We start from the raw sequence: 13,653 nt of genomic DNA, 5'->3' as shown, positions 1-13,653 counted from the left end.
CAAAAATATACAATCCCTTACATCCCCACGCCTCAATCGAAAGTACCATCCCCACCACATTTAGTAATTTAATATATTCATATTCATGTATAATAGTATGCCAACTATAAGTGTATGACAGTACAAACATCTTTGTATGCTTTCACTCGAGTATTGTTATCCTAATCTGTGCAAATTCTGTTGATCAAAATCACGGGACCTTACTTGATTTAAAAATAAGCCTCCGCTTTATCTATTTGAACTTGATACCCAGGCCCACTGCATCAGCCGCGTACGGGTGCATTCGAGTCCCTCACGAAGCAATTTGAAGGGGTAGGTTGAACAATATTATATTGATATAGTTACCGTAGGCTAGTAAAACAACACACTGTGTTTGTTGTGAAAAGGGAAATTCTTACACAGGTATAAATTAGTCACAACATTAGAGTTGTGATCTCACTCTAGTGCTCACAAGTTCTAAAAATGTTTAGGTCGTGTATTTTGCGCATTATGTGGTAAAAACTTTTATTATGAAGTCAGCATAGCGTCAGTGTATCAAGTCATGGCATTAAATCAGTGTTTTAGAACGCGCACGTCACAGTTTGAGTCTTACGTCACCCGACGCACGAATTTGTTGAAAATACTGTTCATATTCCACCATATAAACTTTTATTCAAGATCATACTTCAAATAACTTTACTATTCCTGCCAGGTCGAGTGGAATACAATAACAATTGCATTTGACTTGAGCATTCTTGACATTTTGTTTGCAAGAATCTAAATTTTTATTGTAATTTCTGAGTTTGTGTACGGATGTTGTGTACAATTCGATTGTATCATTGTGTACGTTTAAAATCACGAGGCCCTGAAACCAGTTGTGTTTTTGATCCTTTTTAAAGCTTGGATCATTCGAATCATACTGGCTTCAGTCCAATAAAACGAAACAGGAAGTCGTATATTTTAGTTAACTCATTCTAGTACACAATCGTGCACACGATTGTAAACGGAAAATGCGTCATCAAAATACGTCATGAAAAGTTAACCCCGATGCGTTGGAACACAGATACACGAACCTGTATTCGTCTTCATCAAGAGATGTTTGCAATTTAAAAATTAAATAACGACAATTTGTAAACTATAAAATCGAAACTAATACAGTATACTGTATTGTTAAATCAATTTTTAACGGTTTTCCCAAATCTAATATACCCCACCCATCCGTTTCATGACTGTTACAATTTTAATAGAATTCTGATCTATAGATTCTAAGATTCCAAAATACAACATATACTGTATTGTTTATGCCTAGTATTCTGTAATATGCACGTGAGTGAGTAGCGTGGATTAAATATAATACTGCATCTTCATAATACCCTGCTTTACAAGGTATAACAACAATTCCAAAGTCTATGTTAAGTCTGCGTACTTAACATTGCCTGACCAATGAAATTCGTTTAACAGAAAAATGAACCAATCAAGTTTATCTATTAAGGGGTGTGTTGCGATAAGAAGCTGATATTGTTTAATTGATTTCTATGATATTAAACAGATAATTCAATTTGCGTCGTAACTTTTTAAGGTAAATGTTGTGATTATGGCCGAGAAAACAAGTTCGTTCTCCAATCGTGTAAGTATAAAATATTTGGCTATAATTATAAAATTTGTGGAGATCCGCTATTGTATTATTTTATCTACTATTGGCTTTACATTAGAAGTAGGCTGTCATTCATAGTTGATTAAAATTGGTCAAATCAAAATAAGAATTTTAGTGGTTATACAAAATAGCTCTCCCTATCTTTATTTATTAGCCATGAATTACTATAAGTATGCACTTCTACGTTTTGTTTTATTATTGTTGTTATTTCTATTCTCTAGGTGAGAACACCAATTCAGTCAACACTATCAGCTATCGTTGTAAAAAATGTCTATCAACATTACGGGTCTGGAAGAGGGAGGCTAGATGTCTTAAAAGGAATCAAAATGCAGGTTCCTCAAGGGAGCATGTAAGAGTTTGAGGGTCAGAGTTCACTCCGAAATATTAACATAATCTTACTTAGGGTCACCCATAATCAAACTTGTAAGCCAGGAAGAACTTGCGCGCGCACCCGTTTTATTTCCAAAGAGAAACATTTTATTTTTCTTGAAACTCTAGGCTCTCTATATGTAATTTACCGGAGTAAGTACCCTTACTTGTTTTATTTTTTTGGTGTGATGAATATTTTTCAAACGCTTGACAAAATAAGAAATACTTTTCAACAATCATCTGGTTTACGACCAATACCAGACTAAAGTTTGAAATAATTCCCTACACTGTTGTTGTACCAATTGGGCCCGAAAACTTTATAGTCTCAGATTTCTGACCCAGGACCAAGTTACCTTTGAATTAAAGTTGAGAAAAACGTTGTTGTCTCTAAACCGATAACCGGTATTTACAATTTGCCTCTCCAAACCACTTCATATTGTATAGCTTATTAATCCGTTGTTAGTATTAGAACTTAGAAGAAGGATGTGATAAGATACCATTGGTAATGTATAATATTGTACTGTTCTTTGAAATCAAATAAATAATTACTGATAACAACGGCAATGGTTATCAATCGCTTGTTTTATATGATTTGAGATATGTACTGCTTGGTTCGACAGACTATTGGTTATCGATCACTTGTTTTATATGATTTTAGATATGGACTGCTTTGTTCGACAGGCTATTGGTTATCGATCACTTGTTTTATATGATTTTAGATATGGCCTGCTTGGTTCAACAGACAATGATTATCGATCACTTGTTTTATATATGATTGGTTTTAGATATGGACTGCTTGGTTCGACAGACTATTGGTTATCGATCACTTGTTTTATATGGTTTGTTTTAGATATGGACTGCTTGGTTCGAGTGGGTGTGGTAAGACAACATTGCTTAGGTGTTGCCTTGGGAGGTTGTCTTTCGAGAAAGGAACCATCATCACATGCGGAAAGCCTCCACTTTCAAAAGGACATGGTATACCAGGACCAATGGTAGGATACATGCCCCAGGTAAGACCGAATAAAAATATATATCTTGCTTTCCCACCAATGTTTGGTACCCACCAAAGACGCCACGCAAGGACGTAAGGGCAACATAAAGCGTGGTTCCCACTAGCGACGCAACGCAAGGACGTAACGCAACGCAAGTGAATTGACCAATCACAAGCGATGGCGTATTCGCTTGCGTTTGCTAACTGTCTATAACTTCGCTTGTCATTGGTTAAAACGCTTGCGTTGCGTTGACGTCCTTGTAGACCGGGCGCCCGAAAGATTTATTCATGTGAAAAGATACAAAAGGTTTGATGATGTAGTTAGGTGCGTATTAGGGTGAGATGCAATATTCGACATTGCTGCCGGGTCACAGCCTGTACATAGGGCTGTGGGGATCATAACATAGGGGGGTAAAAATGCATTTATTCATGTGAAGTGATACAAGGATAAACTTTTTTGGATATCATTCGCAGTGGGCTACTAATGATAACATCACCAATGACAGCAACTTTATCCTGTACGGGGCGCCAAACAGCAACATTTTAGGGCCACGCCCAAATGGGTTTATTCATGTGAAGCGATACAAGGTTGAATCTTTTTGTAATGGCAGCAGTACATATTGGGGATGACAAAAACACCAATGACAGCAACTTTATCCTGTACATAAGCTCAGACAGCAGCCCTAAAGGTCCACAGTTTCCCCCTATTCGGCTATATACTCGGCGCGTATGTCGTCTTATGGCGTTCAGCTGAGTTAGAAATACGTGATACGGACTCGGACTGACAATAAATACACAGTAGAATGATAAAACAATAAATAAAGAGAGCAGTTGTTTGCTGTACCAAATCATCAAACATCAAACTCTTAGGAACTGGCCCAAAATGGGTTTATCCATGAAGTATGAATCATTTTTTTTTTAAATGTTGTTTTTTTCACGTTATCCGGTACACAGCAGCTCAAATGCCCGAGGCTCCATTCGTGATCAACAATGTCGATAATACAAACGCATTCACGATAACGAGTGACTTTTATTTTATAATTAAAATATATCTTTATTTTTGAATAATAAATAACACCAACAAAAACACTTAAAATAACCAACAGCAGATTTGTATTTTAGGGTAACATTTTGAACAATCAATTTTATATCAAAATCATTATTTCGATCAAAATAATATAATTTAAGAATATTTTTCAGATAAACTAAATAATTACACTCATAATGATCGACACCGGTACCTATTATTGTACATTATTATTATAACTCGATTTAAATATTGTTTTAATTACACACTAGACACTATAGTGATATGTCTATATGAAAGAAGGCAGCGAAATTTAAATTTGCAACATTTTTTAACATAACATAACATAATAGTAAAGTAAATAATAGTTCGAATTCAACATAATCACTTAGAGAATTGGTAAGGTATAGATTAGACTATCGATTGCACACTATTACTGTATTTTTAACTCAATTTAAATTTAAAAAAGTAACCGTTTTCATGTGAATTAGACTGATAAAAACCAACAAAAAACTTAATCTGCCAACATTTTAAACATCGTTACTTATCCACAATGGATCAACTACTGTATTGATTATTGGACAGTATTTTACAACTAACATAAGAAAGTAATATCTGATAAAACGCAACAAACTGAATCGAATTAAATATCGTTACTTATCATAATGGATCGACTACTGTATTGATTACTGCACATTATTTTACTATAACTGCCCAAGTCAAATTTAAAATTGTTACTGTACTAACATTAGACAGTGATATCTGCAACATACTCAGGACCAAATTAAATATCGTTACTTATACATAATGGATCGACTACTGTATCAATTATTGCACATTATTTTACTATAACTGCCCAAGTCAAATTTAAAATTGTTACACTAATAACACTGGACCAAATTAAATATCGTTACTTATCTCTAACTGAACCCAGGTCGAATATTTTACATTCAGTGTAACTACCAACACACTGTAAAAGCACAATTGAGCAAAGACATCGAGGTTACTGGCTGTATGCATTAAATTACTAAATATTGTACATTCCTCATATTCCATTACTAGCTGAACAGAATGCACGATATAATAAAACCAATAGGGGCTATTGGATTTCTTTTTACATGATTTGTGACAACGTCATTTATAGCTAGTAACAATGGAATATGATGAATGTACAATATTCAGTTATTTAATACAGCCAGTAACCTCGATGTCTTTGCTCAATTGTGCTTTTACAGTGTGTCGGTAGTTACACTGCATGTAAAATATTTGACCTGGGTTCAGTTAGAGAAAAATAATGTGCAATAATCAATACAGTAGTCGATCCATTGTGGATAAGTAATGATATTTAATTTTGTCCAGTATTATTAATGTTGCCTTTTATCAGATATCACTGTATAATGTTAGTACAGTAACAATTTTAAGTAGTAGCCCACTGCGAATGATATCCAAAAAAGTTTATCCTTGTATCGCTTCACATAAATAAATTCATTTTTACCCCCCTATGTTATGATCCCCACAGGCCCTATGTACAGGCTGTGACCCGGCAGCAATGTCGAATATTGCATCTCGCCCTAATACGCACCTAACTACATCATCAAACCTTTTGTATCTTTTCACATGAATAAATCTTCCGGGCGCCCGGTCTATTGCGTTACGGTACGTTTTAGTGGGAACCAAGCTTAAGTGATGGTTTCGACGAACTGTCGCTTGTCATTCGTCAACTCGTTGCGTTGCGTTTCTAGTGTTTTACATATCGAACGTGTGTAAACGCAACTGAAGCTATTTGAATCACAGTTAGGATAATCCGTCGCTTGTGATTGGTCAATTATTGGCGTGTACGACTTTACGTTGCGTTCTATAGTGGGAAAGCTTACTTTTCATAATTTTTAGAAGTAAACTTATTATATCTTATATTACTTGGAAATTTAAAAGTATTTTAAAATTAACTCAACACACCGCGAAGTAACTCTTTATTAGAGTTACAGAGTAGACATATATCACACATTTCTTCTGATCATTTTTAGGAAACTGCGCTTTATGGTGAATTTAGCATCAAAGAAACCATGAAATACTTTGGAATTTTGCACGGAATGAAAAGTGATGAGATAGTAAAACAACGAGACTTCCTAATTGACTTGTTGAGACTACCGCCAGCAAAATCCATCGTCGGAAACTTAAGGTTTATACTTATTTATTGTAAAAGTAAAGAAGAGAAGTTTTCATTTTTGTTGACCCAATCGATCGAAAAGCAATAAAAATGGTACTTAAAACAACCAAATGTTGTTTTATTGAATAATTTAAAAAAGCATGTTTTATCCTTTTTTTTGTAAATAGGCCTATTAAATCATAACATTCAAAGTATAGTTGCGAGATTGCTTTTCGTAAAAAAAAATGGAATAATACAACTTGTTTCTTCTTCCTTCAGTGGAGGACAGAAAAGACGAGTTTCATTTGCTGTGGCTCTGCTGCACTCGCCTCCGCTTCTCATTCTGGATGAGCCAACCGTTGGAGTTGATCCTTTACTTAGGATGAAGTAAGACATATAACGCTCTGTCTTCACTATCAAACTAATTTGGTAGTGGTACCCCGAAATATGGTAATGATGTGACATGTTTATTATATGGGCACATCACATTTTTTTTTCACATAAAGTTTGATAGAGTAGACAGTGCTTTACATATACAATGGGTGGTGGGTATCATTGTGTATCAAATTAAACATTTTCATTGGATTTGTAATAATAATAATAATAATATTTTCTATAGAATATGGGAGCATCTTGGTGATATTGCGAGAGGAGGGGAAACAACCATCATTATAACAACTCATTACATAGAAGAGGCGAAGCAGGCACATATCGTAAGAATAACTCGTATATACGACGTATAAAATAAGGTTTATGGCAAATAGCGTACGCGACGCATGGTGTGAAGGATTTGGGAGCAAACGTCACGACGTACGTGATTTATTGATTGTACGTACGTACGCGTCGTTTTCTCTCAAACCCTTCCATCATGAATTGTGCAACGACGTTCCTCGCGATCAACCTTATTCATAAATCAGCCTAATTATTTTATAATATTATTCATTATTAACAAAGATAAATGTTTATCAATAATACCGTTTTTTTTCAATATCACTAATTTTATAAATTGTATATAAGGTTGGTTTAATGAGGAATGGTGTACTGCTGTCCGAATCGCCACCATTGGAACTTATCGCACATCATCGGTTAAACGTAAGTATGCATTTGTAATTTCTGTAACAAATATTTGAATCAGATTCAGATTATAATAATTTTCAATTTGTTAAGGTTTGAACAATTTTACTAACTTGTATTTGTACAAATTGTATCTGCATTTGTATGTTTTGTATGTATTTCAATATGTAGAATATGCCAAAGGAAAGTCAAATCTTGAATCTTGAATTTCAGGATACAACCATCCCTTCGTGGCTAGTATAAGAGTGAACCTACGCATATTTCACCTATTTGCAATTTGCAATAAATGTCTACGTGACTACTTACTTACAAATGCATTATATTTTCTCAGAGTCTTGAAGAGGTTTTCCTAAAACTGTGTATGAGAGAAGTTACTGCTGAAAATGAAGAGGTACCTTTATTTATTTATTTTAAATCTAGCAAATCCATCGTCTAAATGCGTAGGAAAATCGTCAAAGTTAACGAAAATACGTTTTGAATATAACACTTGCACGGTAACTTCCTCAGCGAAATATAACGAACAATATATTTTCACGATTGTTCTTTAAATGATCTTAGGCTTCCGCCGATCTAATTGTCAAAATTGACGATGGTAAAAACTCTGCAAAACAGACGGAGAAGGAAGAGGTAATCTCCTTTCAAAATGGAATCACCAATAGTTCAAAATGCGATGAAGAGGATGCGGTGATGACAGAACCGGATGAGAGGACGTCATTGTTAGGCCACAATACAAGTTAGATTTTATTAATATTATCCTAATAAGATTATAAAATCTATCTTAATGGCAGGCTATCAGTAATTCTTTCTCCAGTACAAATCAGGTGTTTTATTAATGTGACTTCCTGCTCCCTCTGTTTTATAAGAAGTTAGAAAGTTACCTAATTCTGGTTCCTCTTTTTAGAAACTGGGAAGAGTTCATCCAGTTCATCGTCCTGTTGTAGTGGACCTCGGCTGACCATAGTGACCGCAATGGTGTTTAAAGACATGATCAAGTTAATCCGAAACCCAATGTAAGACTTCTTTTTAAATCTAAGAGCCAAGATTTATTTAAACACGACGAAAAAATTTTACCTTTTTTGTTTTGAATATGCCATTTTAATGTCTCATAATAGTTACTTTGACAAACAATTGGGTAAACAAAAATTATTTACCTGAGAAAAGTGTAATTTAAAGCAAAACATAGTCAAATTGTCTGTCAGACAATGAATTTTTGGTTAAATTGAACTGTTTATGTTGTGAGTGAAAGAGCACCACCTAATCAGATACTATATACAAAAATACAACACTTTTGTTTCAATAGGGGACTGTTCTTCAGTTTTCTGGTACCGTTGATTCAAGCCTGTCTGTTCTGTGTCTGTATTGGGAATGACCCTACTGACCTGGCGATGGCGACTGTGAACGGCGACACGACACCGCTACAATTTGGACAGCAGTTCCTGTGGAATTTGGATAACAATACAATCATACAAGTAATTACAATGAAAACAAAAATTATTTGAAAGTGAGATTGAGAACGACGACGATGATGATGATGATGATGATGATGATGATGATGACAGAGGATTATTATGATATTGATGCATGATTAAACCATGAATTTCGTCAGGATTTTAAAGAGCCATCTTAATTAATATAAAGACGACAATAATTACTGAGAGAGACGATTATTTCATTTTAATTATTTTGCCTTTAAAATGTTACATAACAAATGCAATTCAACACATTGACAAGTGAAAAAACACAACCAGGCAGAATTGCCCAAACGCGAATCTACAGGAAGCACTCCTATCCAGCCAACATATACAATACAAACATTTCTAATGATTACGAGAATGAATAATAATTACTGGTATCAGTCTAGTATTAAATAAAATAACAATGCTTTATTTTGACGTTTCCGATTTTAGCATCCAAAGGAAAATATATCGGTAGCCGTTGCGAGTGCTAAGGCAGGCAATGAATGGGGTACCATTGACATTCCGAGTAATTACAGCTACTATTTAATAGAGAGGTAATGTAAGAAATGTATATTATATAATGGTTCTCTTTAACTGTCAACTTATGAAAGTCGGATTAGGTCTTATACGGCTCCATGAAAACAACTTATCGTTGCCTATAATATCGACAAAAACTTATTTGGAAATATACTTTTTTCTATAGATTTTCTGGGAATATAGATAACGACACGGTCAGCGGAAGTACAATATATGTACGGTTGGATCAAACAAGTAAGTTGAAATAAATAACGAATTCATGGAAATATTATGAAGACGTTAGCGCTGAAAGACCATAAGGTCGAATGAGCGAGGAAATACCACGACGATCAACCGACTGACAAACGAAGTTTTTTTGTTTAAACTTCACAATGAAATGTAATCAGGTGAAATAACATTTTTAACATTTAAATTATTCATTACAGATCAGCAAGTTTACTTAACTCTTCAATTACGGATATCTGACGCCTTTGAGGTAAACACATTAATTAATTAATGGTATAAAATAAAATAGTTGTAACGCGTTGGCCTTCAGTACGTCAAACATTTGACGCAAACGCGCGTACATTGACGAAACAGTTTGAGGATGTTTCTTCTCTCGATTGTTTTCCTATTCATAGTTTTCTATTCTTGGATTTATTGGATAAATATTCTTATTCTTTATTTCAGAGATTCCTTGAGGATCTTGTACAACAATATCCGATGATAAATCCGGCAACAGTCCAAGTTCCATTAGTAGTAAGTCTATTTCAAAATGGGTTAAATGTATGACTTGTGAGGTGCAGTAACGTACACGTTTATTCAATTTTCCATTATTAAAAAAAAGGCGATGCCTGTGTACTTATGCTATTCTCTTTATACTCTTTTCCATATCAGTTTGATGATCCGATATTTGGAGACGACAGCACGAATTTTCGTGATTTTATGGCACCTGGTATAATTGCCTGGTAAGATACTGAAAACAATACAAAAGTCATGTAGTGAAAAAGAAATAAAAGTACGATAGGCTAATAATAAAACGAATGAAGACAAATCGGGAGTTAAGAAATAAGGTAAAACAAATTAAGACAGATCGGGCGTAAACTAATGAATGTCAGTAATAAGGATCGGAATGGATGAATATAAAGCTCTGTATAAAATATCAAACTGTGATGTGCCCATTATATGGACACGATATCATCATATTACTACTATTTGATATGATAGTGTAAACAGAGCTTAAAAAGACATTAAACACATACACTCTTTGATGTAAAGATATATTTGATATACTATTTCTTTTTTATTTTACTTGTTATTATACACAAATATATTTGTAATTATTTTTTTATTTTAGTATTATATTTTTCTTGGCTGTTTCGCTAACAAGTGTGACGTTTGTGGTGGAACGTAAGGAAGGTTTGCTGGATCGAGCATGGGTAGCTGGTAAGTCAGCTCTTTTGACGAGTATAGGCTAGGCCTACTTATTTGCGCCCTAGTGGGATGATCCAAAGACCAAGTAGGCCTATTGAATCCGTACCGGTGTGGTCAGAAACAAAAAATCGTGATAAAAGTATGTTGAGGTATACAACCGTTCACACTAATGCATTCACGATTCCTTGTGTGATGTAACATACGTAGCTCGGAGTTTCTCTGGCCAACGAACCAAATTCGGCCTCACTGTGAACGTAGTTTTGCGTCCTAGTGTGAACGTAAAGCTTTGCGTCATGTAGTGTAAACGCAGCTTTTCGTCCTAGTGTGAACGCAGCTTTATGATCATTGTTGTATTTTACAGGTGTGAGTGCGTTAGAGGTGGTCATATCACATGCATTCGTACAATTCATTGTGATGACGGTACAAACTACAGTCGTACTTGTCTTTATTCTGTCCGTCTTTGATGTAAGTCTATTATTTTCTTGTAGTATATGTATGTGCATTCAATACATCATCAAGCGGCACTATTTTAGAAGGTCTATAGATAAATATAAGCCTATTATATATCAGCATTATAGAGATTCTTTATTTTTCGGTATCGACCAGTACTGAGTTATTTTCTTGTATTGGACGCACTTTTTTTTAATCATCAACATATTCAAAAGACTTTTTTACGCTTGCGCAATTAATACTTTAATAATATTTCTGTACATACTTCTTTCAGTTGTTCGACTTTATCATCAAGTATATTCTCAAACCCGAAACTACCTTTTAAAATTTCACTGTAGTTATCTGTAAGACCCCTGCAATATTGTATGTAAATATATATATTTCTGAATAAATGTGAAGAATTGTGTACATCTTCCTACGAATAACGTTTATAAACACAAATCCATTTTCATGTTATCGATTGTAGATTGCGAATGAAGGTTCCTTATTACTAGTGGTCGTCCTAGCCCTGATGCAAGGTATCGTTGGTATGGGCTTTGGCATGCTCATCTCATCCATCAGTGACAACGAAGTAGTTGCTATGCAGGCCTCGCTTGGTTCATTCTTCCCACTGACATTACTGAGTGGTAAGTAAAATAATAAAAGATAAAAGACATAGGCCTATTGTTAATTGTTTTCATAATGTAAGATAATGATGATAATATTAAATGCGTTTGGAAAATTGCGCGCCTCCTAACCGACGTGAGAACTCGATTCTCTGTACTGCATGACATGACAATGTATTACATTATTAATTTGCCGCCTATGATACGGGACAAATTAGGTACAGTGCCGCTGCTTATTCTGAGTGTGGTTTAATGCACAATATTATGATATTGGTGACCACGCTTGGTCCCGATAATGTCTAAAGATTACTGTATTCGGTTTTTTTTTATGTTTAAGGTATCATTTGGCCACTTGAAGGCATTCCGTATCCATTCAGATATTTTTGCCTGATTATGCCACAGTCGTATGCTGTAGAAGCGCTGAGGGGAATTTTAGGACGAGGTGAGTTAAAAAAGAATATTCACTTAAACAAATTAAACTCTTCCCTAGGGGTTAGGGTTCACACAATATAAAACGAATTTTATTTTTGTTATTTATTCAATTTCGGCCATATACAAAGAAAAAAAAGAAAAATACAAAAACGAAATATTTCACTCTCAGGTTGAGCCTCCAAAGCAAACAATGCTTCTTCTAAAGTCTAATTTAAATACCGTTAAACTAATAATTTTTAGCCGAATTATGTTGTTTCATTCACTTTTCATTTCACTAATTGATATTTTGCTTTCATTTCCAGGTTGGAACATAACGTTCTTTTCAGTGTACATGGGCTTCATCTCAAGTTTCGCTTGGATAATTATTCTATTAGGAATCGCGGCTCTGGCAATGAGATTGAAGAGATAGATAATCCATGAGTACCAATACAAACAATGTCCTGTGCGTTGTATCTAAGCACGCACGACGGTTTCTCATGGTGGAACTTCAAACGTCTATACTATCAAACTTTATGTGACAAAAAAAGTGATGTGCCCATTTTTGGACACGATGATGTCATACCACTACCATATTTGGGCACATCACACTTTTTTTCAAACTAGTTACTAGTGTAGACAGAGCTTTAAGTGCAGCATCAATGCAATTTATAGAATAATATGCAAATTTCCTTTTGTTTTCTTTCGGTGTAAAATAAACATATTACTAGTTATTATAACGCTTGGTTTCCACTTATGAACGCAACGACGTAAGCACAAAGCAAATAAGTTGACCAATCACAAGCGACAGTTGGATGATCCATTGCGTCGTGATTGGTCAAATTGCGTCCATGTGGAAACCAAACCCAAACTGGGAAAATAGAGGTCTATATGCCTATTTTAAATTTTGAGAGCAATGCAATTTATATATAAATGGTAATAAAGGTATGTTATAAAGCAACAGTAAATGCAATTAAGTATAGTTTTTCCAGAAGTTTTTAAAAGTTATTGAATAAAATATCATAGGTGCCTACTGATAGAGAAGAATAAGTATACGTAAACGTAGACCTACAATAAAAAAAAAATGTTAATAGGTTATAATTAAGCTAGGTTCTTTGTTTCAAAGAGTGTGACACCAATAACTAGTGGAATATAAATGTGGGCTTACGAAGAGGATACAAGCAACGTGTAGCGATAACAGAATAATTAGATTATGCATTCGACGTTGATTAATACTGATTATGTATATATATACACATAGTTTATCTAATTGGTTTAGTACTATCAATGCAAACATTGTACATTCACGAGGTATTTTTGCTTTTTTTTATGCATTATCAAAGTCAATGCTATAAACTGTGTTACGAAAACTATATAGTCATTGGATTTATTCCAAGATAACGTACACACGCACGGATTAAGGTGTTTGAATAGATTTACCAATATTTTTAGATAAATAGTTACGGAAGTCACGTAATATCGAAATGGATTAAAATCAATTTAGAAGTTCCGACAATTATATTTTCAAAAGGAAATAAAAGTT

General features: G+C 34.3%; 1 protein-coding gene across 1 annotated transcript; it reads left to right on the top strand.

Moving 5' to 3' along the window:
• Positions 1-119: 119 nt before the first annotated feature.
• On the top strand, positions 120-13,620 carry LOC140057381 (ABC transporter G family member 20-like). The gene is made up of 22 exons (XM_072103018.1): positions 120-312; positions 1,559-1,606; positions 1,855-1,982; positions 2,853-3,012; positions 6,045-6,199; positions 6,446-6,553; positions 6,786-6,879; positions 7,184-7,258; positions 7,572-7,631; positions 7,799-7,973; positions 8,142-8,250; positions 8,541-8,709; positions 9,148-9,251; positions 9,401-9,468; positions 9,660-9,709; positions 9,904-9,972; positions 10,111-10,181; positions 10,571-10,659; positions 11,009-11,112; positions 11,564-11,723; positions 12,040-12,144; positions 12,437-13,620. Exons 2-22 carry the CDS (start codon positions 1,574-1,576, stop codon positions 12,541-12,543), a joined length of 2,193 nt encoding a protein of 730 aa, XP_071959119.1. The 5' UTR covers positions 120-312; positions 1,559-1,573; the 3' UTR covers positions 12,544-13,620.
• The last annotated feature ends 33 nt before the right edge of the window (positions 13,621-13,653 follow it).

This window comes from Antedon mediterranea, chromosome 8 (assembly GCF_964355755.1).
Source record: "Antedon mediterranea chromosome 8, ecAntMedi1.1, whole genome shotgun sequence".
NCBI classification, from domain to species: Eukaryota; Metazoa; Echinodermata; class Crinoidea; order Comatulida; family Antedonidae; genus Antedon; species Antedon mediterranea.
This window is presented reverse-complemented; position numbering and strand designations above follow the sequence as displayed.